We start from the raw sequence: 26,903 nt of genomic DNA, 5'->3' as shown, positions 1-26,903 counted from the left end.
TCTCTTTTTACCCTAATTGTTTGGCTAATCTCATGTAAGGACTAGCTCCTAAATGGCTTTCACTGATACAGTCAAAAGGCTTAAAACTGTATTGGGAAGCAAGAGCTGGAAGTAGAAAAGGAAAGTGTCTCTTGACAGTCACTTTGTTCCTGAGGCTGCCCTAAGGTGGGATGGCTCCCGTGGTGCTCTTTTTAAGCACCATTATTCTTGCCAGAGCTCAGTAACCTGGTTGAAAAATTAGAGCTGGGCTGCACTTATTCCTCTCCAGCACAATAGAACAGTTTCCATTTATCAAACTATTACAGTTCTTGGAGTTGGAGCTGTACCTTGACCAAAATTGATGGAAATTTCCAAGTTGTGGGTGTTTTTTTTTTTTTTTATCAAGGTTGCGCTGCTTCGCATGCTTAGACCAGTTTAGTAAAGTAGCTCATAACACTAGCAGTGACCTTATTTTTAGAGGATCTGTTTGCCATCCATGCAGCAGAATATGTCTATTTAATCACAGCATTCATTTAAGAACATTGCATTACCTGGCAAATTTTGGTAAATTACTCTTGCACATCCATCCCTAATTTTCTGTGGAAAATAACCACTGAATCACGGTGTTGACTTTGTTTAACACCATTTAGTAATTACTGCTAAGCAGGTAGATATAATTTATAACAACATACTTGCTAGATTGCAAGGCTCAACGGTGGAGGAATAAATTTTCATAATACTGCTAAAAGTAACGTACCAGAAAATGTGTCACCATAATTAGAACTGATTAGAAAATAATACCTAAATGGCAGGAGAAAAAACTTGGAGCTTCCTTTTTAAAAGAGTTAAAATAAAAAGAGAAACATTCCATGGTTCTGTTTCTTACCTAGGGGAGACTGGGCTGTGCTTTCCAGCAGGTCATAATCACCTATAAAAGTGGAAATTTGGTGTGAAATTGTTTTGATTGTGTTTTCTATTAGGACCCAAAGTGGTCTCTGCGGAAATCAGTGAGTAGATTCCAATTGATTTTTATTTGTATGGATCAGGCCCAAAGGTAATAAATACTTGATTCTGTCTTTTCAGGAGGTAAATACAGTTTTACTTGTGACTTCAAATCAAAGCTGAACCTATAAAATTAGAAAATTGCTACTGAAAGCAGCGAGCACATAGCTAAAAACACATACAGTCAAACTAGGACCAATCATAAAAATATAAATGTCAAATATTGAATCTTTAGAAATTTACATTTATAATCCATAGGTATTTAAGCATGGTCAGTTTTCGCAGAACTCATGAAAAATTTCTTCCATCCATCAATGACAAAAAGCAATAATGAATTGGTTCTAAGTAAGATAGTTTAATTTTGTGGGTTTAAGTTAGATCACATCGGTTTCTAGAAACTTACCAGATTTTTACTTTCACTTTTTATCAGAGTATTACAAATTATTATACGTATTCATTATCATAATGGCTGATACACAAACGACTTTTCAATAATCCAATATTATCATGTGCTCTACATACAATTTTTGAGAACAGAGGTACATAGGACATAGTCAGCACAACTGGTCCTTACCTGCATGGTTTTGCCCCAAGTTATCTACTTCCCAACCTGAAATTAGAAGAATAAAAATAATTCATTTGATCTTGATAGTAGCTTACTTCCCATAAGAGGAGTGGATGTAGCAGTGACCGGATAAGAACTGCAAGAAAATTTTGTTTATATTCTTTTTTCAAGATCAGTACTGTATATGATGGCTGAAAAGTGGTTTTCAGAAGATGGTCGATTGCATTTTATTGTTAAATCTCTGTTTATCATGGAGTTTCATCAACTTCTAGGAAAGATATGAAAAGAGATGGAGGGAGCTTTTTTTGTGGGTGGTTTTTTTTTTTTTTTTCGGGGGGGAGGGTTCTGAAATAAGAAGGACCCACACGTTTCCAAAATATTGTGCCAAGATCCATGCCGATTTGTACACTAAAAATACAAAATATTACAATGCCAAATCATAAAAGTTTGAGTTTGCATTAAAAATTTTCCTTTTCCTTTCTTTCATCCTTCCAAAATAAAACGTTGGGATTATCTCAAACCTACCTCTCACCCACCCCACTAAGTCCTTAAACCGAATTGCACTGAAGTCAGACTTCCCGAATCCTCAGTGGATTTTGGCTCAAGCTCGGTGTTGGGGAATGCATAAAGATTATGCTTAAAATGCCTTAAGCCACCGAGTGGTGCTGCTGTATCGTGCAGAGAAAGACACCGAGGAGCCCGACAAAACTCTCTGCAAATAGCTCTGCCAGTGGCCGACTGACTAGTGAAAAAAATATTTCCAACACTCCTGCTACGGCAGGTTAAATGTTTAGTTTAGCTTAGTTCTGTATCCCCTGGGCTAACCGCAGGGCTTCAGGTTGTTCTTCTTTAACCCTGAACATATGGTCAAATCTTAACTAGGGATTGGAAAAGGTATTCACCAAACAAAGACTGATTTTGATCCTATGGCAAAGGAGAAAGACAGCATCTAAGGAAACAAAATAGTAAAGAGAATCCTTTCAGCACAGCATAAAATGCATTTTATATTTTATGCTTTTTCAAATTCCTTATCATGTAATAATTTTAAATTCATTGATTTCCCCCTCTCTAAAATAAATCAGACTTTTTTTTTTTTTGTTATTCTAAGATAGAAAACACAGGATTTAATGTGAAGATGATGATGGAAGCCTAGAAAACTGAGCTGATGCATCAGGTAGGGTGTACTGTGTCTTTGAATGGATGTATTCAACATCAAACTTACACATTCGACCCACCAGTTACTTTGAAGGGTTAATACTGAAAGCCATGATGAGAACACCCTTGGTCTCCTGGCTTCTCTGCCCAACTCCAGCTGCTTTCAAGCTTTCACCTGTGAAAATTCTTGGATGTTTGCAAATATTGGGTAGGTGTACTAATTCTGAAGAGAAGTCACCAGTGCTCTGAGCAAACATTTTCCAACAAAGATCGTTCGACCTGCTGCATCAGACTAAATTACCAGATGCTGCAGAAGCGCTATGGCTGTGCTTCAGATTCTTGGCAGAATAACAGGGATGCCTCTGCAGAATATTTTGGACAGACCTCTTTCTCTCCTGAGTCTACCAAACCCCAAGTTTATTAACAGGTTTATTATTTTATTTATAGCTCAGCTGTAGATGTCTCTGTTGCTAAAATCTGAATTCAGAATATGAACTATAGGATATACTGTAGGAATTTTTTACCTGTAGTCTTATTAGTCAGAGGATTGAAGAGCAAGCCACTGTTCCCTGATCGCTGTCTTTCACAGTGTCTTTCATAGCTTGCTGCCACTTAAATCAGTAGCTCATAATGGAATTGGTTCCTTACATCGTGTCACCCCACTCAATAGCCTGTATCTTACAATGACCCACAGAAGCAGGGTAAGAAGAAAAACTCAAAAAAACCTCTTTGACTCCTAAAAAACCAGTTTTACTTTATCAGTTGTACAGAGTGGCTTAAATCCTGAAATGTAATATTACGAACTTTCCAGAATTCTTGTTGGAGGAAGACCAGGCCAATATTAAGTAGATTGAAGTCTGATGTTCCTGGCATGCTGGCATATTACACTGATGGCTCAGAAAAAAAGATCTTTTTTTTTTAAATTTAAATGTTTTATATTTAGCTATTTTTTTCCTATAATCTAAATTTCACTCTAAATATGAGTGGTAGTTAGTCACACTGATGTTAAAATATTAGATTTTAGTTCATTTTGGATTTCATGACATCTGTAATAACAGTTAAAACATCATATTAATGTAGTTTTGTGAAATGAAGAGGCTTTTTATATTAATAATTTTTTTATATACCCAAATTATTATTGCATTTTATCTGTGTTTGGACATTATGAAGGGATTCACATTTTCAACAATGTTAATTTTCTCACTGCTGTAGGAGCAAACTTGCCTTTTATTAACATATTTTTCTATATCTGAGTCCTTGCTAATGTACTGAAGAAAGTTCCAGTACAACCTTTTACTATACAGGCTTTTAGACTTGATCCATCAACCTAATTTTCAGTAATAAGTTATGCTACTGGAAAGTCAATTAGATTTACACTGAACATTATGCCCTGAATTACAACTACAAGTCAAAGTTTGTCTAATGAGTGTTGGGATAACATACACACATATACAACTATATTTGCATGTGTATGCGTGTATATATTTATTTTTAATATATATGTATATATAAACACACAATGAGGGAACATACAGCCACCATCTGGCATTAAATTTCTGCGTGCTGCTGCTGCCCTTCTCTCTGACACCATATGTTTATGTATCGTGCACCAGAATATGGATGTTTACATGATAGATAACTGTGCCAATGGCTATGTTTACTCACATATATGAGAGTGCGGTGGAGTTGATTTGGATTATTTATGTTCTGAACATTTAATCTGTATACATATATAGGGACAAAGCCCAAACTTGCATTTGAGCTGGGGTTGTAGGAAGACCAGGCGTAGGGCAGTCCCTCTCATTTTTCAGAGTATTACCCTGAAACTGTATTTTTGTGTTTGTTTTTTTTTTTTTCACCTGAGTGCCTTTCTGATTCTAGAGAGACCTCAGCAAATTTACCCTAGTGTCAGTCAAGTAATGGGCAAAATTATAGGGCACCTCGCTGCATGGGCTTTCGCAGGAGCCCTCTCGTTGCCTTACTCTTAGGACATAAACAATGAGAAGCTGGTTCATAACTTCACTGATGAAGCAGAGAAAGCCCATCAAGACGATTATACAATAGCTAGATTAAATACATTACCCTCCCAGGAATGAGGAAGAAATAAAATATGCTTTTCATCTGCATTTTGACTGGAAACCCATTTTTCAGGGGTTTAATTCAAGGATTACATTCATGACTTACATGAATGACACCTGTGCTCCTCACGTGTAGTTAAATAACAGCACAGCCCAAACTATGGAAAGATGGAGCGAACAGCAGCTATTAAACAGTGTCTTAGAACACCATTTATTAAATCAATAATTGCTCACATCAGTCAATAAACTCCTGAGGAAGCTAATGTTATCCTTGACAAAGGACAGTTTATCCAGTATATTGACAGATAGTCTTATTCACTATTTGACCAGACCGAATAGGTAAGTGTCACTCTTTGGGAAGTAAAGCAAATCTTCCATTAGTACTTTAACTGGCATTATTAATTAGATGTTATTTGCAGTACTACTTAGAGAACCTAGAGAAGATCCATCAAAATGCTGAACTGTCAGTTCCAAAGACTGTACAGAGAAACGAAACACAGAAAACATTTCTTGTTTCTAATTTCTACATGAAGAGGTGAAAGAGAAGAAAAAAAATAATCGAAGGACTTGCCAAAGGCTTCCCATAGAGTTAGTGGCAGAGACCAGAACTTTCATGCCCCTTTCTTGCACTTTTATCAGACTTTCTTCCCTGGTTTTCACTTGCTGAGTCCCAAAAAACATAACTCCCTCTTCACTGTCCTCCAACAGATGAGAAATTTGATGCAAGCAATTGTTGCTTTTGATTTAAAGTGAACAGGACTGGCAAAGCTAAAGCCAAGAAACAGCTTGTGTACGATGAGCCTCGGAGCTCAGTGCAGCCTTTTAGATCGTCTCCTTCGTGCCAAATTTGTGCTGGCTGCTTTCAGTGTCAGCTGGCATGGCAACTGCTTTATCTCCCATAGGTTTGTTTATCTGAACACAACTTGCGTTTAACCCTTTTGTTCCAGCATTTGTCCCTTACTAGTGGCGGGGCAGGGGAATGAAAACCTTCCAAAACTGTTCTGTCCTGAAATGGCTTGCCCACGCTTTTCCCTTCTTCCTGTTTTTCCCACCTCAGTATTACGGGTTGGAGGACCGGTTCACGTAGGCAATCCTCCAAAAGGTTGGATTTTGACAGCACTGAGATCAATGTGCAGAGCTCGCGCTCTCTTTACTGCGTGTTAATTCTGTCCCTTCAGAAAGTGCAGGGACTGGGGTAGAGAGAGGTTATGAAAAACATTTCCTACAATCACTTGTGCTGTCCGGCTATGTGGATAATGAGCTGGTAAGGCAGAAATCTGATTTTTTCCTGTTTTATATAGCCCTGATTAGAAGCTTGACATTTTATTTATACGTATGAAATAAATCAGTGAGCTCTCACACCCGACTCCACGGCATCCACCACGCTGTGCCTTTTCACTCCCTTCCCTCTTGCTGCACGCTGCTCTTATGCACCAGCAATCTGTTCAGCCGGCTGGCAAAGCCGCAGTCGGGAACAGCAGTCTACTTAGCAGCTTTTCTGGGGCTTTCTGAGCTCCCCACACAGATACCGTTTGCACACTCTGCCCGCTGCTTCTAATGCCCTCTGCCCGGTCCTGTAGCTGGGCACACGCAATCCCACATGGACGCTATCCAACCATCCCAGTTCCTTCACTAGGGCTCTTTTTTTGGGAGGGAGACCTGATCCGGAATCAGTTGCTCGGTCTTTACAACCTCATTAACAGGCAGCCAGGCAAGGTTACAAAGTACATGGCCTTACAGATTCCCACACCTTTCCCTATATTAAGTGCTTTCCTCCACTATTTACTTTAAACTACAGATTTAAGGTCATTAGTCACTTGGCATTTACTGTATATTGCCATTTGCCTTGTCAAAGGGATTTGTGAACCTAGAGCTCAGACAGAAACAGTACAAAATTAAGTGGTATTGTTCCTTGTATTTAGAAAACAAGAAAACTCAGGCAGAGGAAAATTAAGGGTAAGATTGGGAAGCCTGGTTCATATTAGTATGTTTGAATGAGAACTGGTGCCTAAGGACATCTGAGGAACCGGTCCTGTGGGGCAAATTCATCTGGTTTTTAAGTCTCCTCCCATAAAGGGCAAAGGGACTGGCACTTCCAGAGGGTGATTTGTTTTAGACAAATCTAAACATCTACCATAGGATGAGGAGAACTAGCTTCTGCAACTTCTTTGTTACCCAGTGGTTTGTGCAAAATACTGCAGTAAATGCAGTGATGGAATTGATATACGAGTCCTTTCCTCCTATATCCCATATGAATTTCAGGGCACATTGTTTCATGACAAAGACGACCCAGTGAATCATGCCTGGAGATCACAGAATACCAGTGAGGTCCCATATGGAGAACATAAAGACCATAGTACATAGGGCTGGCTGAGGCAGGACTGATGTAGATATGATCAATAACATGTAAGGGAAATTATTTCTTCCTCTTTCTTATCAAAGGCTATGAAACTAGCAGTGGACTGAGGTCACCATAGCAACTGCCAGGCATCATCTAAACATTATGCGTATCCTTCCTAGGAGGCTGGCTGTCACAGGAGCATCCATCAGAGTGCAAGATCAATGCAAATACTATTGAAGGGTCTCCTAGCTCTGAAGAGGGCAGGGGTCATATTTCAGAGAAAAGAAAATGGTTTTCAAACAAGAAACAGAAAATAAGAAACATTGCCTAATGGAGATTGTCAGTTATGAAATAAGCCCCAGAGAAGAAAGCATATTAAATCACTTGCTTAAAGTATGAATATGTGCCCACCACACCTACAATCTTGCAATCAACTGGAACTCATTTCTCAGTTATTTGAGTCAAGAAGAGACACAAGAATGAAGCAAAGACAGCTACTAAAGGTTGAAGCATCTGCCTACGTTGCACCTACAGTGATACTTCAATGTATTACCTTTTGCTGTCCAAGTGTTCTCCAAGCTACTCAGCAGCTTTCAGGATGTTCCTTGCACACTTCCCAGAGGAGCATGATTTTTTTATTTTCCAAGGTCAATTTAGCTTTCAGATCATATTGACAAAGGTCTTGAGCTGCATTACAGCTTTCCCCTGGCCACTGCAGGATGACATCTTGCAAAGGACCAAGGACTTGATCTTTAGCTGAAACGCTCTTGGTCATGCTGTACGTTTGAGCATCTGATGCACAGTCTTATGTCCCCATAATTTGGTGGGAAAGGCCATAAAATGTCCTTTTCCTGTAAAAAGCATCTATGAGGCCTTAACTACTTGATTGGAAATGTAGATACAGTTACTATTCTTTGATGGCAATATTTTCCTCCCATTTCCCTCTGCATTGCAGATAGACTTTCTGATGCTGTGACCAAGGAAGCATGCTTAATTATAGCTTGTCCTCCTCGCTTTAGAAAAGCTGAAGTAATCCCATGGTTTTACTGCCTGTGGAAAGCCTAGGGATGAAAACCAGCCGGAAAGGACTTGTTATCTAGTAAACACTATTATCTTGGTTATTGGCAAGACATTATTTTTAACATCAACACTTGGTAGATCTCTTGTACCCATTCTTTATCTTGCAATTCTTTCTAGGACTTGCTGAACACTAAGCAACGGTAACACATATGCAATCTGCAGACGGCTTTGAAAGCTGTCCAAAACCTTTAGCTGGTATGTATATATATAAAACCAGATACCTTTGCATTGAACTTGCTTCTGAATGCTACATAGGATCTTATATAAAGTGAAGGATGGATCTAAGGTATGCACAGAGTCCTGGTTGGTTCAAAGACTAATTAAGCTCTGATGGCTCATTATTATTCCCATGATGAAAATGCTATGGGATAGGTCATGTCTGTTTTTCAGAGACTACTCCTTGGTTCTGGTGTTTTTCTTCTCTTGGTTTTCGTGCTGGATGTTGAAATACCCACTAGGGCACCAGGGGTGAGATATACTTGAATAGAAATCTAGACCTTTGCATTGATCTTTTGCTGTGCCTATTTGACAGGCAAATGCAATTTCCAATTTCAGTCTGCTGCAATGCTGACCTTAATTTCAGCGAGTAGCAAAGAAAACCTGCATCTTTTACTTCAGTATAAAATGAGTGCACAATCTTCCAGATACATTTTTGTTGTTTAGAAGGCCCCGATCTTTAACAGTCACCTTTTCTTTCTATCTATATCAAAAAATATCAATACATAATCCAAATTAATAGAAGCTGTAACTTTTAAATATTTTCAACAGCTTTCACCTTGGGAAGAAAATTACTTTTATTGTCTTTTCATCCAGTTTGGCAGTTACATACCATTTTCACAGTGGTACATAGTCAGCACTTAAAGACTTTACCAGGACTATTTTCCCCAGAAATGACACAGAAGGGCCTTCCACCTGTGAACATGTAGTATCACTTCCCCTCTCATAACCTCTTCTCTTGTCATCTTATTCCGTTTGATTAGGGATAACATCTAAACTCAGGCAGTGGAAAAAAGCCACAGATGGCTTCCCAAATCCAATTAACCCTGCATCCATAAATCCCATTTTCCACCCGTGATATCTCTAGTGCAGAATATATGAAGCTTGGTGTTCTTGCAACAAAGTACTTGAGTCTCTCCCAGTGTTTTTAATGGGATCAGTAATAGACTATTTTTAATTTCTTGTTCTCAGGGGCAATAATGCTTGTTGGTTGAGCACTGAAGTCATGTAACTTCCAGAGTAGCAGCAAGCCAAACACTTTGGTTCAAAAATGTGAGCATAGGATGTAACTCCCTCTTAAACTCTATGATACCTAGATATATTCTTTATTCTACTGGATTTTAATTAGGACCCCTTAATGCTGGTATCAACATAGGTTGCATTTTATGTCTTCGGTAAAAATTATGCACATTTTCTCCGTCTTACATAGGAAACCATGCCTTGTAATAATACTCTTTTGGGTGTAGCAGGTAGTGTCCTAGACTGAGCACTAGATAAACATTCTGAATTGCTGGAAGATTCAGTAAGAGCTAATCATATTTATTATTTGGATTTGTGAATGAAAGCATTTTCTCAATGTGGAGCATATGGCAATGCTCAGAAGCTGCCTATTATCATTTGTATTAGTTTTTACTGCAAATCAAAGATCTAAAAATATGCTCGTTTCTGATCTGGCTATTGGGTTTCTTTCAATGGTCCTTTTGAGTAATGTGGCTTTATAGGTTCCAGAATATCTCAGTTGTGCAGGGTAAAGAAAGAAAAGCATGGATTTGGCTTCTGTAGATTTCCACTGCTAGGCAGTATTGCCTCTGTCTGGAAAAAAAAGGAAAAAGTACAAAACAGAGAAAATTTTCTAGCTAGAAGTGCAGATCACTATGTTGGGGCCATGTCTGGGTCTTGCTATGTTATACTGAAATGCAACATCACACCTTGACACACTTTTCTTCTTCCTTTGCAAAGATACCTTAGAATGCTTTAAATATATCCCATTCTAGAGTGGTTGTCTCTGGAGTCGATACTAGGAAAGCACTGGAGAAAGCATAATCTACAACAGTGACATCATGGAAGTTATAGCTCCCAGTGAAAATAAAATTGTGAACTGATGGATATCAATTGAAGAAATGAATGTTGACGAGAAAAAATAAATTAGTATTTAGGATCCCTCTAGAAGGAAAGCTACTGTAAATCTTTAACCTACTAGATCAGAAAATTCTCAGAAGCCAGTATGTTTTTTTCATGTGGAGAGATTTTGAGAACAATCTTTTTGTTCCCAGTCTGCATCTGAAAGGAGATGAAAAATTCTGGTGATTTTGGAGGAGCAGAGAAGGGAAATGAGGTTTTACAAGGAAGGGTCACCAACCACACAGTATGGGATTTAACATTAAGCTTTTTGTATGACATTGACACAAGTTCAAATGTTAGTCAGTTCAGTTGCAGTGAAGGTTAAAGCAGAGTATAGTTTCAAATTAAAAACAGCAACAGCTGGTATTTTTAGCTAAATCCATAGATAATTTTTCAACAAAGCATCTCTGCAGATGACAGTTTAGTTGGTTAATATTTATTTTGTAGTATCTTTTTTTTTCTTTTTTTTTTTTTCTTTTTACTGCATATGGAAATCAGACATCCCAGCTCCTTTCTGAAATTCATAAAACAAACAGCCCCCTCCAGTGACTTCATTCATTTCAAGGTAAGTATTTGAGATAGGTCAGAGGAAACATCTTCTATGAGTACCCATTGCTTTCTATTTACTGAACCAGAAATCCATGTGATCAGTTCATACTTAAACATGTAACTTTTAGATATCCAAAGCCAAGTGGGATAACTCCTACCCCCTCTTTAAGAATAACATCATATGGTTGGGCTGTTGTTATACAAGCAGCTGTACCTACAGGTGCTTCAGTGCTTCATAGGACAAACTTTTGGTCACATGAAAATTTTGCTGTATTAAGAATGAATATGTTATTAATAAATACTAGTGTCAGTGCCTAGCCTAGTTACATTTTCTAGAAACATAGCAGCAGCCAGAGCATGCTATAACAATCTATAAAATGTGTTTAACCACAACTTAGAAACATTTTAGTTACCTAATAACCCTTTATTTAAGGCACCATCATGTCATGTGACTTTTTTCATTAAGCCCTCATTGAAACAAATACACTTGGCTAATTAAAATTAGCAGCAATGATAGTGAAAACTCATGCTGATTCACCCAGGAGAGTGATTATGGATGTAGACATTTCCACCTTGGGGTCACTAGTGCAAATCCAGCTGAATCTGTAGAGATTTCAAACTACTCCAGATTAAATGTTTATTTGTTTATCTAATCAATTATGAATCTTGGTTTTGTTCTTACCGAACAGATGTCCAATAACCCCTCAAACCCAGCACTACAAGAGGTAATAGCTGTCACTTTTGCTAGTGATCCTGTAAGAAGATAAAGAAAGCAGGACATATGTTTACACTGGACTGACTACTCCTCCCTTAGGGTCATACTATCACCCTGCTACAAGTCAAATGTGAAGTACAGTATTTGAACAGGTCTGTAAATGTTAGGCAAATAATGTAAAAATATTATTTCAGCCCTTTATTTTACATAGCTCTGGTTATAATAGAGCTTTTATTTTTTTCTTTCCTAAAACTTATATTACTTTTTATTGAAAAAAAAAAAAAAGATCTTTCCCATTAATAGGTAACAGGTTAGTTAAGCTCTGGAATAGATCATATTGAGCTAACCTTGTCTTTGAGGAGGGAGGGGATTAGATGATGATGGTGTCCTGGTTTCAGCTGGGATAGAGTTAATTTTCCTTCCAGTAGCTGGTACAGTGCTGTGTTTTGGGTTCAGTATGGGAAGAATGTTGATAACACACTGATGTTTTCAGTTGTTGCTAAGTCGTGTTTAGACTAAGTCAAGGATTTTTCAGCTTCTCATGCCCAGCCAGCAAGAAGGCTGGAGGGGCACAAGGAGTTGGGAGGGGACACAGCCAGGGCAGCTGACCCAAACTGGCCAACGGGGTATTCCATACCGTGTGATGTCATGCCCAGTATATAAACTGGGGGGAGTTGGCCAGAGTGGGCCAGACCGCTGCTCGGGAGCTAACTGGGCATCGGTCAGTGAGTGGTGAGAAATTGCATTGTCCATCACTTGTTTTGTATATTCTAATCCTTTTATGATTATTGTCATTTTATTCTTGTTATTATTATCATTATTAGTTTCTTCCTTTCTGTTCTATTGAACTATTCTTACCTCAACTCACGAGTTTTACCTTTTTCCTTCCAATTCCCCCCCCCCCCCCGCCCCACTGGGTGGGAGGGAGGGAGGGAGGGCTGCGTGGTGCCTAGTTGCTGGCTGGGGTTAAACCACGACAGTCGATGATGTCAAGACTGGAGGCAGCCTGGGCTGCAGGGATGATGCACTGGAGGGGTTCACGGTCCTGAGTGTTACGAGTCAGGTGAAGAGCAAAGTCAAGACCCTGAATTTTAGGAAAGCAAACGTCCAGCTCTTCAAGGAATTAGTCAATAGGAGCCCCTGGGAAGCTGCCCTCAGGGACAAGGGAACAGAACAGAGCTGGCAGATTTTTAAGGATGCTTTCCATAGACTGCAAGAGCTCTTAAACCCCAAGTGTAAAAATCAGGAAAGGAAGGCAAGAAACTGGCATGGCTGAGTCAAGACCTGCTGGTCAGACTAAAGGGCAAGAAGGAAATGCACAGGCAGTGGAAGGAGGGACAGGTATCCTGGGAAGACTATAGGGACGCTGCCTGATTTTGTAGGGATGGAGTCAGGAAGGCATATCTCTGAGCATTGCATCCAAAACATGCAGGGAGAGAGAGAAAAGTGTTATGTTACGTTACCATGTGTTAGCACATTGTAGCTTGAGGGTGTGTAGGGGGTGTAAGTTACAAGTCACTGAAAGGGAGGGTTTGTAATGGAAATTCGGACAGGTGCTGTCTTGAGCAACAGGCCTCCTGCAGTTATTTCAGAAGATAACAATACATCAGCCATCTGCTGATGCGCAATAAATAACATAAAAGTATTTTGCCTACGGGATGCCAGCATCACTGATAACTGGGGAGTGAAAACTTTTGGTTGAGTGTATAACCTGCACAAAGGATGACCGAAATTGGCTTGGCAATCAGGCTCACAAGTAGTCAACAAAAATTGATTGCAAAGTCATGGAGAATTGAGAAAAAAAAAAAAAAAACCACACTCCAAAACACCCACCAAACTGAAAGAGAGAAAAATATTACCTTACCTATGCTAGACACAAACCCTACTGGATGTTGACATGTTTTTTTTTCTATTATCACTAAACGCGGATGGCTCAGTATGTGCCATTGTACCCACCGAGTCAATACTGAACAAATATCGCAGCAGTAAAGATTATGTTTAATTATACTGGCTATAATTAAAGCACATAGAATTTCAGCAGTAATTATATTTTTATACCTGATAATTTAAAGAGGGACTTATCTTTCCCTGTTCAAAAATTAGTTGCCTAGTTTAAGTGAATTGCCCTTAGTACTTGCTGGATAAAGAGAGGTATCTCCAAGGTATGATTCACTTCATGTCTCTTGGAATAACATAATTTGCCTTCTGTGGGTCTCTTTCTCTCCACTGACTACAGATGGAGTCTAGAGGACTTGTATAGAGAAAAATCTCAAGTTTCATATGGGTAAATTTAGATGATCATCCTTAAATTCCTTTCCATTTCACAAGAGCATTGGCACTTGCTTCAGTGCCTGGATGAGTTCAGATAGATGGATTTAAAGGTGAGGATTTCAGTGTTTCTGGAGCTGTGTATGAAACACTTACTGTCTCCCACAAATTGTGCTCTGTGTGTGGTAACACAGAGAAGGTGGATTCTGGACTCAAGACTGTAAATGAATTATTCATTGGTAAAATAATTTTAGGGAAAAAGGTTCCTGGGGGACAATGATGAACTTGTTCTTCAATGGACAGTGTTAATTAAGTGATCTGCAGTAGCCTAGATGGGTGCTGGGAGGAGATGGACAATACTGTGTTAAGTGTCAGCAAAGGCTTGTTGTTAGATAACATTGGTGTGAGGACTTAGACTCTCTCAGTCATCTAGCTGGGAAGATAATTTCATGGAATCATGAAAAAAATAAAAAAGGAATTCAAGATAACACCTAATCTATGTATATATCTGCTGTGAACTATTTAATAGTTATTTCCTCCTGTCTACACACTTTTATTTTTACCAGGCAAATTTTCATGCATTTCAAATGTTTAAAAATTTGAGAAGGGACAAGGAGGTTTTCGGTATCATGCAAACTGTAGCTTGCACGGAGACTCTTACCATTAAAAAGCACTAGGTAATATTAATAACTATGTCAAATAGTATTACCACTACTAAGGTTCTCCTTTTAATAGCAACTCATTTGGGAGCAGCAGCTGGGCTGTATAAGGATTGAAGTGGGGTCTAATAGGATTTGGTTACCAACCACAGTGAGTGCATGGGACTTTTGGTCCAAGCTTAAGGTGGTAACAGAAAGAGAGAAAAGAGAAAATGCACCAGCCTAGCTGACCATCTGCAGTATTTTTTGCAAGACAAGGGACAATTTTGTCAGGCAGCAATGCATGCTAGAAGCAGAAACAGCCCAATTTCCAATTTTTCATTTGCTTGTTTGGTTGCTGATGCCAGCTGCAAGGGGCAGAAGGATGGTGAGGTCTCATTTCTACAGACCACAAAAAGGCATGAATCTTTAATTCCCACTGACTCTTCCCTGGACTCCCAACATGAAAACACCTCCCATTGGTCATCTCATGCCTTTGTTCTCCTTAAGCATGAGCGGAATCCACTCTGAGTTTTAGTCTTTTCTAAAATAGGTTTGAATTGTGATGATTAGTTTTTGAAGACCCAAACAGAGTTTCAGGTCTCATTGATTTCAGTGGAGACCCAAGGGCAGAACAACCCCTTTAGCAATTAAAGTTGGTGATATTTTCATCTTGTACAGTCTGTGAAGGCTTTTTTCACACATTCCCTCCTACCCCTGCACGTGTGCACGCACACACACACATATCTACACACAAACATCCTCGTTTTCTACAGTATTTTTTATACCAAAGCCCAAATCCAGACTACTGTAGTTTTAGATTTTCCTTTATACTGAGTACGTAAATGAGGTTTTACACTCATGCTGGCCATGCAGCTTTATCAGACAGAAGCAAAGAACAAAGAGAAAATACTTTACCGTCTTCAGAGATGATAAATCTGAACAGTGCAGGACACTTGACAAAGACGATTTCACCCACACTTGCAGGTTTCCAACACGTAATATTGTCCCACATTCCTGGGCAACCTATAGAAGAGAAGGAGGGATAAAATACATTAGTGGTGGAAACCCATTCCTTTCTTCACACTGTTATTGTGTTTTATAGTTGGTTCTTTCTTCTATCCATGAAAATGCGCTCGTTTAGAATAATAATCAGTATCATTTTCTAATAAGCTTTCCCTGGAATAAAATAATTTTCATTCATAGGAATAGCATAAAATATGTAGTTGCATGGCACAATAGTGGCCAGACTCTACCCTCACAGAAGATGACATTTCTTAGTCCCAGTTAAATCACTCCAACATATACCAGAAACTAATTTTCCCTTGAGCATGAAATCTGCTGCCATTTAGCTATCTTTCAGTAGTGCCGGGTTAAATCTTTTTTGTTTATGGATCACATCTTTGACTTAAGTTCTATAAATTTCTGTTGGCTCTAATCCTTGTCAAAGGATGAGTATTGGCACATTTTGGAATTTGACCCAGGGAGATGACTGGAAACTGAAAAACAGATTCTGCTTCATCCTACAACCAGTTTTGTGGATATGTGAGGGAGGGAAGCTCACCTCTTTCATGCTGTTTATTTTCTTAAAAAAATATTGGGAATGGAAATATCCTTCCTTAGTAAAGAACTGTTGTAATATCACTCACTATCTTTACTGCAGGCTTTACGCTAGAGAATATAAACTCACAATGCCAAAAGGATGATTTTGACCCCTAATGATTACTTGCATAAGCTAAAGACAGAATCAGGCATTTAACTAACTGTTCAGAGATTAGGCTTCAAGTAACAAGCTTGGAACTAAAGATCTAAGTGGTAAAGAGCCAACCTCCTGTTAGACGCATGTAGAAAGAGGAGGTGATGAGATTGTGGATGGGAGTTGTCTTCTCTTAGGATATAAGAAAAAGTCAGGTCCCATGTGGTATTGTAAGTACGAAAAAGGAGCCCAGCCCCTGCTTCTTTCTGATCACTGTGTCAGAGGCATGACAAACTATGACTGGCTTCCAAAAAGCATAATAGCCCTCCTGTAATTCTGTAAACCACTACCTTACTAGCTCATAAACCTAGAAGACTTACCCAGTGTACAGAAAAACTCAGAGCAATCTCTTGAATTTCCTACTAATGTTTTAAAAAATGACTTAGTGAAAGAATCTCGAATGGGAATGATCTTCTACCTCAGCAGGAAAAGAAAGAAAAACTAAACATAAACATCTCCACTACTTATTTGCATTCAATGTTGGGATCAAGCATATAATTTTATCAACTATTAAAAGCTGCAAGCTACATGATTTTCTAAGTGGTTTTCCATTAATATGTTCTCTCTTGACTATGTGCCAAGAAAAATAAGATCTTTAGTAAAAACAGATAATACTTCAAAGTGTCATACTTTCAGACTGGCACAAGTACAATATGATGAGGTATGGGTTATCAACTTGTAAAAGCAGTGCAAAAACAGCTTTATCAACTTTGGTGATAGTAGCACATTTCCATCAGTGGGGAATGTATGCTCACAGGGCTGGAATTAGTGTATTTTTTTCCATCAGCTTCAGTGGCAGGGAATCAAACCCTATCTTTTCCTCACAAAAATATAAGCCAGATACTACCATGTGTGGTGGATAGGGCAGTTCTGAGTGATAAAGTGTTTGAAGAATTAGGTCAGTGTCAAACAACACTATTACGATGTTACAATGACGGCATATGCTAAGCGGTTGATAATCATTCTTTCAAATCAAAGGATGCATCATCAGATTACATAACATAAATTAATAACCATGTAAAATCCTGGCCCTATTAGATAAAAATCCCTCAGCTTTGCCAGACCCCCCAAAATACGATATTACTGCAAAAATGCTCATTAAATCACTGCAGGAGCTGGAAAAAAGGAATCCTTTTCATTTCCCCCTCCTCCTCTCTTTTCTTCACTCCTATGCCAGGTGGTTTCCTTTACTAGATGAGGATGTCTTTGTATGAGTGCTGTGATTCACTAGAACATCTCCAAAAAGCTCAAGGGCTGGGGTTTGTAAAGTTTTGTCATATGGTTAGTGTACTGAAGATGGAAATCAAGATCATATTGAGCACTATTAGATTTTATTGTCTTTGATAGCTAGCGTCTGTCCACGCAGTAGGGACTGTGTTTACCATGTAACTCTGAAGACATGTAGTAATGGGTTTGTAGTTCACTGAGGTATGGCACTCTGTACAAAAGTAAAGGATACGGTAATGAGATATTTGCTTACAAGAGGTGTTAGAGACAATCAAAATGGCTAATGAGATCTTCTGAGAACCACCTGCTAGACTTGCTTGCTTAAATTAAATGAGTTTGATAGGAATAGGGAAAACTTTCTTATTTCTTAGTATTACTTCAATATCAGTTGTCTTCCAAATGCTGGGATAGCAATAGATACTGCAAACCAACCTAGAGAAATGCAAGGAAATCCCCATACTGCAGAAAAGAAAGTGTAGACACAGAATAAATATTGCATAGCACTGTGTATCAAATTCAGTTATTCCAGGTGGCTGTTTTTGTGGTAATACCATGCAGAGCTAAAAAAATAGCTCCATTTAAAAAGACACTATAAGTTCATTGTGCTAGAAAGCACTGATGTGCTGACATTGGAAGAGAGGGAGAGAGAGGTATAGAGTGAAGTGATTTGCCTTAGTTACTAAAATAGGTGAGCGATGGAGATTGGAAAGAACACTACCGCTGAGAATGTAGCCTGATCCTGCCTGGAAAAGCATATTTGAAACAAACAATTTAGAAGAGCATAGAAAAGGATGACAAAAAATTTAAATGGAATAAAGGCCAGCGTGCACAATCCCCTTACATTTGTAAACCATGATACAGCCAGCAACTCCTGCTGGGTGAAATCTGCCCACGGAAATCAATGTGACTTGAGTGTGAAACTGCGCAGCGGTGGTCTCCTCTGGCACTGACGGTATGTCTCCATTGCCGTGTCACGTAGGGATGCCCAAACTAGTTTTGAAAGAGGTAGCTCAGATACTGCAAGCAGCAAGGTGCAGCTTCAAGTGGGCAAATTTTCCTGCTTCTACACTACAACCTGCAGACTAAAATTCATGTTTGGTAAACATTGTGGGTTTCATCTTAGCTAACATAAGTGGTGTAACGCTTGGCATCTGGTCTTGAGTAAGTACTTATGTCCTCTTCATAGCATGGGCAGAAGAGTGCTTCAACTTATTCAGCTAGTTACCTCTTTTTCGGTGGGATGGATGAGCCTTTGGGAGCCCCTATTCCTTGTCACTGACTTTTGAGGAAACACAAAGTGATCATTCAAATATAGGATTAGTCAGGATTGGTTTAACTTCAGATAGCTAAGACCTACCCTTTGTACCCTATACAGCTAAGCAAAGTTTCCTCCGTAGTTCATGGAGAGAGACTTTCCAGATAGGGAAAATCCCATTTTAAGGTGGTGAATCACCCTGTAAAGTCTACTTCCATCTCTCCACTGACTACACTCAGTAGAATAAGGCTAAGAACTAGCTCAGCCCAGACAGCTGCCTATTAAATGGTTGACACTTGTATTGCCCATAGGGTCTATGTGGTGTTTTGGAGTAGAGCTGAACCAACTCTCCCCTCTGGGCAGAGGGCTAACCAGTGGCTATGGAGCCTCCCTTAACTATTTTCCGATCCTAAGCGAAGGAGTCCAGCTGAGGGTTGGGACATGTTACTGCAGGCTGTGAACAATGTCAGTATACCTGTATAGCTCCTGAGCAATTCAAACCACAGGCAAACCGCAGTGGTTGCTCATGAAAATCCCTTACGTGATCAATCCCTACATCTCTGTCTCAAGCTTCTTCATGTAAAAGTGAGATAAATCTCGTGTTTAGACTGTAAGCTTCCTGTGGCTGGATCCATCTTGTACTGTTCTTGTGAAATGTACTTCAAAAAACAGACTCCTGATTTCAGCTGAAGCACAACATGGAATTTTTATGAATTTCATATGAAGCCCACAACACCTAAGTTTAAATTTACTACTGTTGAAGCTGAGAGGGGTGCCTCGTATACCTGAGGATGGATCTGGCTTGGCAGCCACTGAAAAAGAACAGCTCTTTCAGAGAAAGGCCAAATTTCATAACAAGGATGAAACTAAGGATATTTATCATTGCAGAATCTTCTGAGGCATTTTTAAAATTATACCTAACAAGAAAACCATTCTAGTCATTCTCCCTTCATGAAGGTTCACACAAGCCTTGTTCCCATCCTTTGCTTCAAATTAAGCCTCTCACAGCACAACACTTTCTCTCTAACCTGCTAGTCCTGGCAGCTGAAAGGCTCCCCTCGTACCTGAAATGTCTGGACAAGCACCAAGAGAAAAAAAAAACAACAAAAAAACAACCAAACCAAGCCATACTGGTAGAATAGCAGTGATAAAGAGCAATTCTGAAATTGCTTATGGTCCCTATCTTTTTTTTCTCCGCTGTCCAGGGCTGCCTTGAGAGTCCCAGATCTGATAGTGGCTAGATATAAAACCAGATTTTAGGCAGCCCCATAGCTGAAGTTCACTGAGTTCAAGGAATGGACCTCACTTTAAATCCACAGAGAATAGAGCCTGTTATCTTCCATCAACATGGAGTCACTGTGTCACCAGGACTATGTACAAACTGTTCTTTTTCTATGGATTTGTATCCTATTTTCTCATGGTGCCTTTACTGCAATACCCTCATTTACACTCTCTGTACTTAAATCCTCTTAACAGTACCCACAACATCCTCCCATGTCCTTCTCCTTTCCCTAGCGTAACATGCCTCCTTCTCATCGCTGGTAACTTTTTGGCAAGGGAAGGTACAAAAGCAGAGACGTGTTTTCTGGATGGCAAGACCCTGTGTACTAATTCACTGCTCACTCTTTCACTCTTCTTAATAAAGTGGATTAGTCCTACCTGTCCCCCTGCCCATGACTATAATTATTTTGACATCTTTCTTGTACTCAGCACACTGTTTTCACAAAATATACAGGAATTTGCAGCTTTAAGACTAGTGCACTTCTGTCAAATGTTGCTGACTTTATTCAGAGGACTCAAAATTATTGGGTGAGGGAGGGGAGTGAAAAAGGGAATGACAGGACAATGGACAAAGGGATTTATGGATTCATACACAGAAGGGAATAGACAAGAATTTGCATAAAATTTGTTTCCTTAGGAAATCAAGAAAAAATGTAAATATATAAATGTTAGACTTCCATATTTTTCATGTATGGAAATAAAGGCTTGAGATGAAAATCCATCTTTTTGGCTTACAGCATTCAGTTTGATTTTCAGTTCGTCTCCTCATTTATTAGTTTAAAATATCACCTTCAAGGTCATATTGCCTTCAGGAGAGTAATATCAAAGGAAATGTAATGTTACAAGCCAGCATATTAAACTGAATTATGCGACACACAATAACTTTTAAAGGGCATACTACATATATAGCCTTCCAGAGAGAGAAGAATATGAGATACGTCCTATCTGTTCTTTCATAAATCTAGGTAAATACCAAAATAAATAAAGGCTTAAGTGAAGCCTGGGTATAGGGCCTAGATTTTCAAAAGTAATTGACATTTCAAAGTAAAAGTATCTTATAGGAGCTCCTATTACAGAAATGGTGGTTCTGTAGATGTTTCAAGTTGGGAAGCAAACTTATAACACTCAGATTCAATAGTCTCTTTTGAAAGTCCAGGCCATAAGAGAGTAGAAAAGAAACATCAACTGAAATTCCAGAGTAAGTTATAAAAGGAGGAAAAAAACACAAAGGGGAAAAACCACAAATGGAAGACATTCTATGTTGGAAAAGAGAATACTTGATCATGCATAAGGAAAAAGAAAAGTTATTCCTTCCTTAAAATATCTTATATGCAAAGCAGGCATGAAAGACTAAGCACAAGGGGAAGCTGAGCAGAGAAAAGGGAAGGGTTTTTCCTTCCCAGTTCTGTTCCTCATAGATTTTGGAATTATTTGAACAAAGTCTATTTATTCTTTCAGCATATGTCATCTGGACCAGCTATAACACTAAGAATTTGTTCCTCTATCCAAATTTTGCTACTGCTGCACCGAGCTGCTCCTTGCATTGTCTAACATGGAATTCATTCACCTTAATGGTATAAACATTATATACATAAATCTGAGCTAAGTTCTACATTTCTTTTACAGTGCATGAAGAAAAACAGACACCTCCGGAGGGCACTGCCAGAGGGTTTCTAAGATAAATTATCCTCTGGAGATGAGTATTTTCCTCTACTGATTAGAAAAGGCACCAAGAGAAAGCCTAATCTTAGGCTTAAACCAGCTGGAATCAGAGCAGAGGAATTCCGCATGTATAGTCAAAGTGACTCAGCTAGGGCTGTATGTGAAGAAAAATAAACTGTGGTCAAACTTACTAACAGTTGGCCTACCTTTATATTTTCCATTACCTTTCTCTAGATAACTGCTGTCCCTGGTATAAAGTTATGCAACACTATATTATGACTATTTAGAATCCATTTTTTATGTAATGATAATTATATAAAATACGAGAGCATTTTGCACTGGTACACCATTATTATTAAAGTGAGTTGTTTTACAGGATGAGATTTTCAGAGATCTAAGATGTACTAAGTGCAGCACTGTTTTCAAAGAACTGTTAAAAACATCAGCTTAATATATGAAAGAGAACATTGGAAAAAATGATTTGAGATATTTCACTTCCTATGTACCAAGTTAATCCCAGATTATGTTAAAAACTAAAAGGGAAAGAAACAGAAACAGTAGTTTTTCTTTGATTGGAATGGTGGGTTTTATAGCATAAGAGAAGAAAAAGATAAGATGAAGATAGCAGGCTTTAGGTCTCAAAATATTAAGTGCGTATGCTTTGCATTTGTCAAGCATAAATTGTATATTTTAGAACTGAGAGCTAGTCTTTTTTACCAAGGTTCAACAGAGAGGATTTCACCTGGCTCGCATGTTCTGCATCACTGAAGCACCTTGGTTCACCTTCTGACCACCTAAGGACTGAGCCACACAAATTATAAATTAGAACTCTATCCTTATTCCTGCTATTTTGGTGGGGGGAAAAAGTAGATACAAATACATACACAAGTCACTGTTTTACCATGACCTGTCTCAGAGGTGAGAAGAGAATGAAGATCTCATTTATGCAAAAATCCAACCATTAGAACTAATCTCGAGGGTGAAAGGTTCTTGTCTAGGTCTCATGTGAAACACACCTCAAAAGGAAGGGTTAATACCAAATTATTATTTTTTTCCTTGAACATTTTATATATGGCAAAGATCAGCCTTTAAATGACAGGAGCTGTTATCTATAATTAGAGAGGAATAAGCCTTTTTTCTTCTTTTAAAGCTGTTTAATTCTTTACAATCACAGCATATTTATTCTAAGCTTGAACTTATTTCTGTTCTTGCATTGTTACCTGCCAAGAAAACCTCATCCAAGAAAATGTCCAGAATTCTTTAAATGCTGCCAACCAAATGGCCTTAGGTGAGCTTCGGAAAGTTTTAAAGGGAAACTTCGGTTTGGCAAAATCTTTGGAACACTTCTTTGTCTAATTATACAGAAGAGTAGAAAGCCAATAATCTGGGAAATGGAGAGGTGTGGTTTTTTTAAAAAGCCTCTTTCTTTAAATATAATAAAAAAGATTGGTTATTCATCTATGAGAGAGTCACCAGTTTGCTGTTCTGGAGGTAGAGAGACTCTGTGAAATCGTTAAAAAAATTGGGAGATTTTATTCCAACACTGCTGGAGGACAGAATGAGACTTAGAAGCTGCCAGAACCTGAGCCAGTGCCAAGCTCGCCAGCTGCAGATAATCTGGCATCACTCAGGCCATGTGTTATGGGAGATCATGGGGTGCTGTGGAGGTAGCCTTGCCTGGCAGCAGCCCGTACCCCTCTCTTCTTTTATTGCTGGGGGCAACCGAAATGACTGTCATCATCCTACCCCACCACCACGCCATTCTGACTCACTTCCCTCGCTGCTTAGGAGAAGCGGTCGTGCACTTTTCTTTATCTACTCTATCTTCCATTAATTCTCCAAGCCGAGAGAGAGGGGAAAAGGGAGGCTCTTCCACCAGTGCCCAGCAGGCTTTGCAGACATCACAGCGCTACAAATTTTAATCCTCAAATGACTGGGCTCACAGTAATTTCTGGGAAGACCATAGTAAAAATACTGGCTGAAGTTTGCAGAGTAAAGACAGAGTTTGAGAAGAAAGCAATAGAGTAAGAACCAGAAAGATGTGTTCCTCTTCCACAAAGCCTGACCTTCCTCTGTCAGATCCTACCCAAATGAATCCTCCCCTTTACATGCACAACCTACCCATACAAAGTGATTCACTAAAGGCAACACAGTGGAGCACTATCAGCTGTGTCTTACCTTTTTGAATAGTTTCAATTAACAATATTAACTAAGCCTACAAATGGTTTTGGTGATGGAGGAGCTGGATAGATATAAATACATATTATATATTTTTATATATAATATATTTAAAAATTTATATATAATATGTTTTTTCCCCACAAGTATTAAGGCTCCTCACAGCAAATGCTGGCTTTCAACAAGGGCTGTAGGTAAGGAACCTTTCCAAGCTGTACAGCTGAAGAGTTCATTGCCACTTTTGCCACCCATGGAGAGTAGTGATATTTGGCCCATTATGAGATTTATGGGCCTGTGAAGAAGACATCTGTAAAGATCACTAGGATAACTAGTTACCATGGATACAGAGAAAGTTGAAATATTTTCAGCATGTCTTTTTGGTGTTTTGGAGTCTACATTCCTTGAAAATAGAGAGGATTTAGTTGCATGGAAGAAGATGAGAAGAAGATTTAGTAGCAGGTGTCTTGATCATTGAGGTTTCCCAGTAATAAATTCAGGGTTTCAAATCTGTTCTGTCACAAAAAAAAAAAAAAAAAAAAAAGATAACATATTCCTTTGATTTGTTAGTTTCTAACTAATCTCACAACAGCACTGAAGCGAGACTAAAATGGGCCACAAACCTTGAAACAGTTTCTGGGTATGGGGTTACAATTCAATCCTAAAAAAATCCCAACGTAGTAGAACAGGATTTTCAATAGGACTTATTCAGGCAAAGCCTGAGGTCAACAGTTACCTAGTCAATAAAATTTGTCAGGAATTGCGACTTGTTTCTTAAAGGATAAGTTGACCAATCAAAACAGACAGACATTAAACAACTGAAAATAACAACTGACCTCAAGTCTATATGACTGATAATTTCAGAACTTACATTATATTCTGTTACACATATATTAAGTTCCCTCAAAGGAATTTACAAATTATCATTATTTAGGTTTCATGGTAGCTCTGAGGGTGAGAAGGTTTTCTGCTCTTTTTACAGCTGGAAAACCAACCAAAACAAACTTTAACGTTGAAAGCTAAACATTCTCCAGAGCAAGAGTTATAACAGAGCTCAGAAGCAAGCTGCCCTTTCATATTCAGACTCCTGTCCTCCTCACTTTCTTGCTTTTCTATTGTTTATAAATAGTTATCTCTGTGGAAAAGGCACGTCTGTAGTAGAAGACAACTTCTAACAGATCCTGGGCCAAATTCATTCCTGATGTAACCACAGTGACGCCAATATGGATACTCCTGAGAGGCATTTATTTCTTATTTACTCCTTCAAATCTTCTGAAAATGAGAAATGACTGAATTAAATAACTTAATTTCTTCCAGTGTGCAAATTCCATAACCTCTCCTGGAAATTGTTCTAGTGGTGACTCAAGCAATTCCTTATTAGAGCCCATGGAACCTTATGATGTAGTGGAGGAAACAAAGGAAATAAATACATGACAAAAAGCCAGTTCAGACTTTGGTAAGAGGCATGTTGACACATTGCATTTCATACTCCTGAACAGGAAGACAGAAGCTGTATTTTGTTCAAGATTTTGGAGTAACTGAAAAAGAAATCTTGAAGCAAAGATGTGATTCAATAACAATGTCAGAGTTTAACAAAGCCTGTCTCCTGTTTCATATTGAACTTCTCTGGCTACCTGCAATGTATTCAGAGAGTAGAAAAAATAACACCGAAAATTAAATGCAATCCAGCCTCACAAGGATTTGCACACACCTGGGAAATTTTGGTCAGTATCAAAGAGACTAAAGGAAATGACATTACTATTCAGTAAGTTCCCATCTACTAGATGCCTTCATGTCAAAAGTAAAGATATATAAAGATACACACCTTGATCTGGGCAGGTTACAATCTGAACTCTAGTGAAAAGGCAATGTATCAATAGACGAAAAGGGAGGTAGAGTGGCTGATGAAGAAGGACAAAGGAGGTGCTAGTGAAGCATGGAGAACTATCATGATCATTCCCCTGGTAATGAACAGTGGATGCTTTCTCTTTTTTTTTTTTCACTTTTTTTTTTTTCCCCTGGAAAATTTTTTTTTTGCAGAGAGAGAAGGGGAAGAAATGGAATGGAATGTAGACTGGGAAGGAACCACCAGTGCCATCACACCCAGACCAGCACTATCAGCAGCAAGCAGAGGCCATATAAATTTAATCCAGAAAAAGTAAATGTGTACACAGTGCTCACAACTCTTTATTGTGTAAGCTACAAAATACAAAATCTCCCAACAGCCTATAGTAAAATACAAAAAACTAAAACCCATAAACATCATAATGAGACATAGGAAGAGGTCAGAAGTATTTCCGATGTTTAGATACATGAAACATGTTAGGTGAAAATGCCCAGAAAACCATGAGAAGTGGACACAGGAAAGCCCAAAATTACAGTGGTGGAAATGCAAAATCTGAACTGCTAGAGACAAGATAATTCCCCTTCGCTTGCCTTTAGATCAGAACAAGTATGGTGGATCTTTTTTGTCTAAAGGTTGAAAGGATACAGGCAGAAATGGGAAGTAGTCATTCGAGAGTGCTGAGGCTGCCATCACTACTTGACGATTTATGGTAGAGGACCAGTAACATCAGTAACACACAGAGATATTCATCAAAACCTTCAACACTGCTGGTTTAGTCACTATTGCCATAAAAGCCATTACAGTAGTCATTTCAGGAAGTGGTATTTGGGGAAGAATGTGGGTTTTAACCATATTTGGGGAAAAAAGTGTCTGCAGATACTCATTTTCCTTTTGCTTAGTCGTGTAAATGAGGTTTTAATTCCAACAAAGTCAATGAGTTACTCCATGTATAAAGCTGCTGTAAGTCAGAGACTAATTGGTTTAGAGAATTTAGACATGAGTTAAAAAAGAAATATGAAAATGAATTAAGTATATTATTCCTCCTCCCTCGCTTCTTACTAGAAAAGGTTAAAGACCTAGTAGGAAGATAAATTCTTCTGTGGTGTTGCTCACAAATACGTGTGGGCAGGTAATTACACTCCCATCCGAAGTAATAAATAACTATGAAAATTTGCATACATATAATCAATACTCTTTCACTCGTGGTATTTAT

General features: G+C 38.6%; 1 protein-coding gene across 6 annotated transcripts in view; it reads right to left on the bottom strand.

Annotated features, from left to right (window-relative positions):
- The window catches only part of ADCYAP1R1 (ADCYAP receptor type I), a 142,513-nt gene that overhangs the window by 40,573 nt on the left and 75,037 nt on the right, over positions 1–26,903 (bottom strand). For 5 of the 6 annotated variants that reach the window (XM_030010029.1, XM_030010030.2, XM_041122682.1 and 2 more), the window contains 3 exons: positions 15,407–15,514; positions 1,556–1,591; positions 866–907 (listed from right to left, as the gene is read on the bottom strand). In XM_030010029.1, coding sequence (XP_029865889.1) covers positions 866–907; positions 1,556–1,591; positions 15,407–15,514 — 186 coding nt within the window. The remainder of the gene's footprint in view (positions 1–865; positions 908–1,555; positions 1,592–15,406; positions 15,515–26,903) is intronic. The other variant, XM_041122681.1, reaches the window with a different exon arrangement.

Source organism: Aquila chrysaetos, chromosome 3 (assembly GCF_900496995.4).
Source record: "Aquila chrysaetos chrysaetos chromosome 3, bAquChr1.4, whole genome shotgun sequence".
NCBI lineage: Eukaryota > Metazoa > Chordata > Aves > Accipitriformes > Accipitridae > Aquila > Aquila chrysaetos.
The sequence above is the reverse complement of the archived record's forward strand: the minus strand, read 5'-3'. Positions and strand labels throughout refer to the sequence as shown.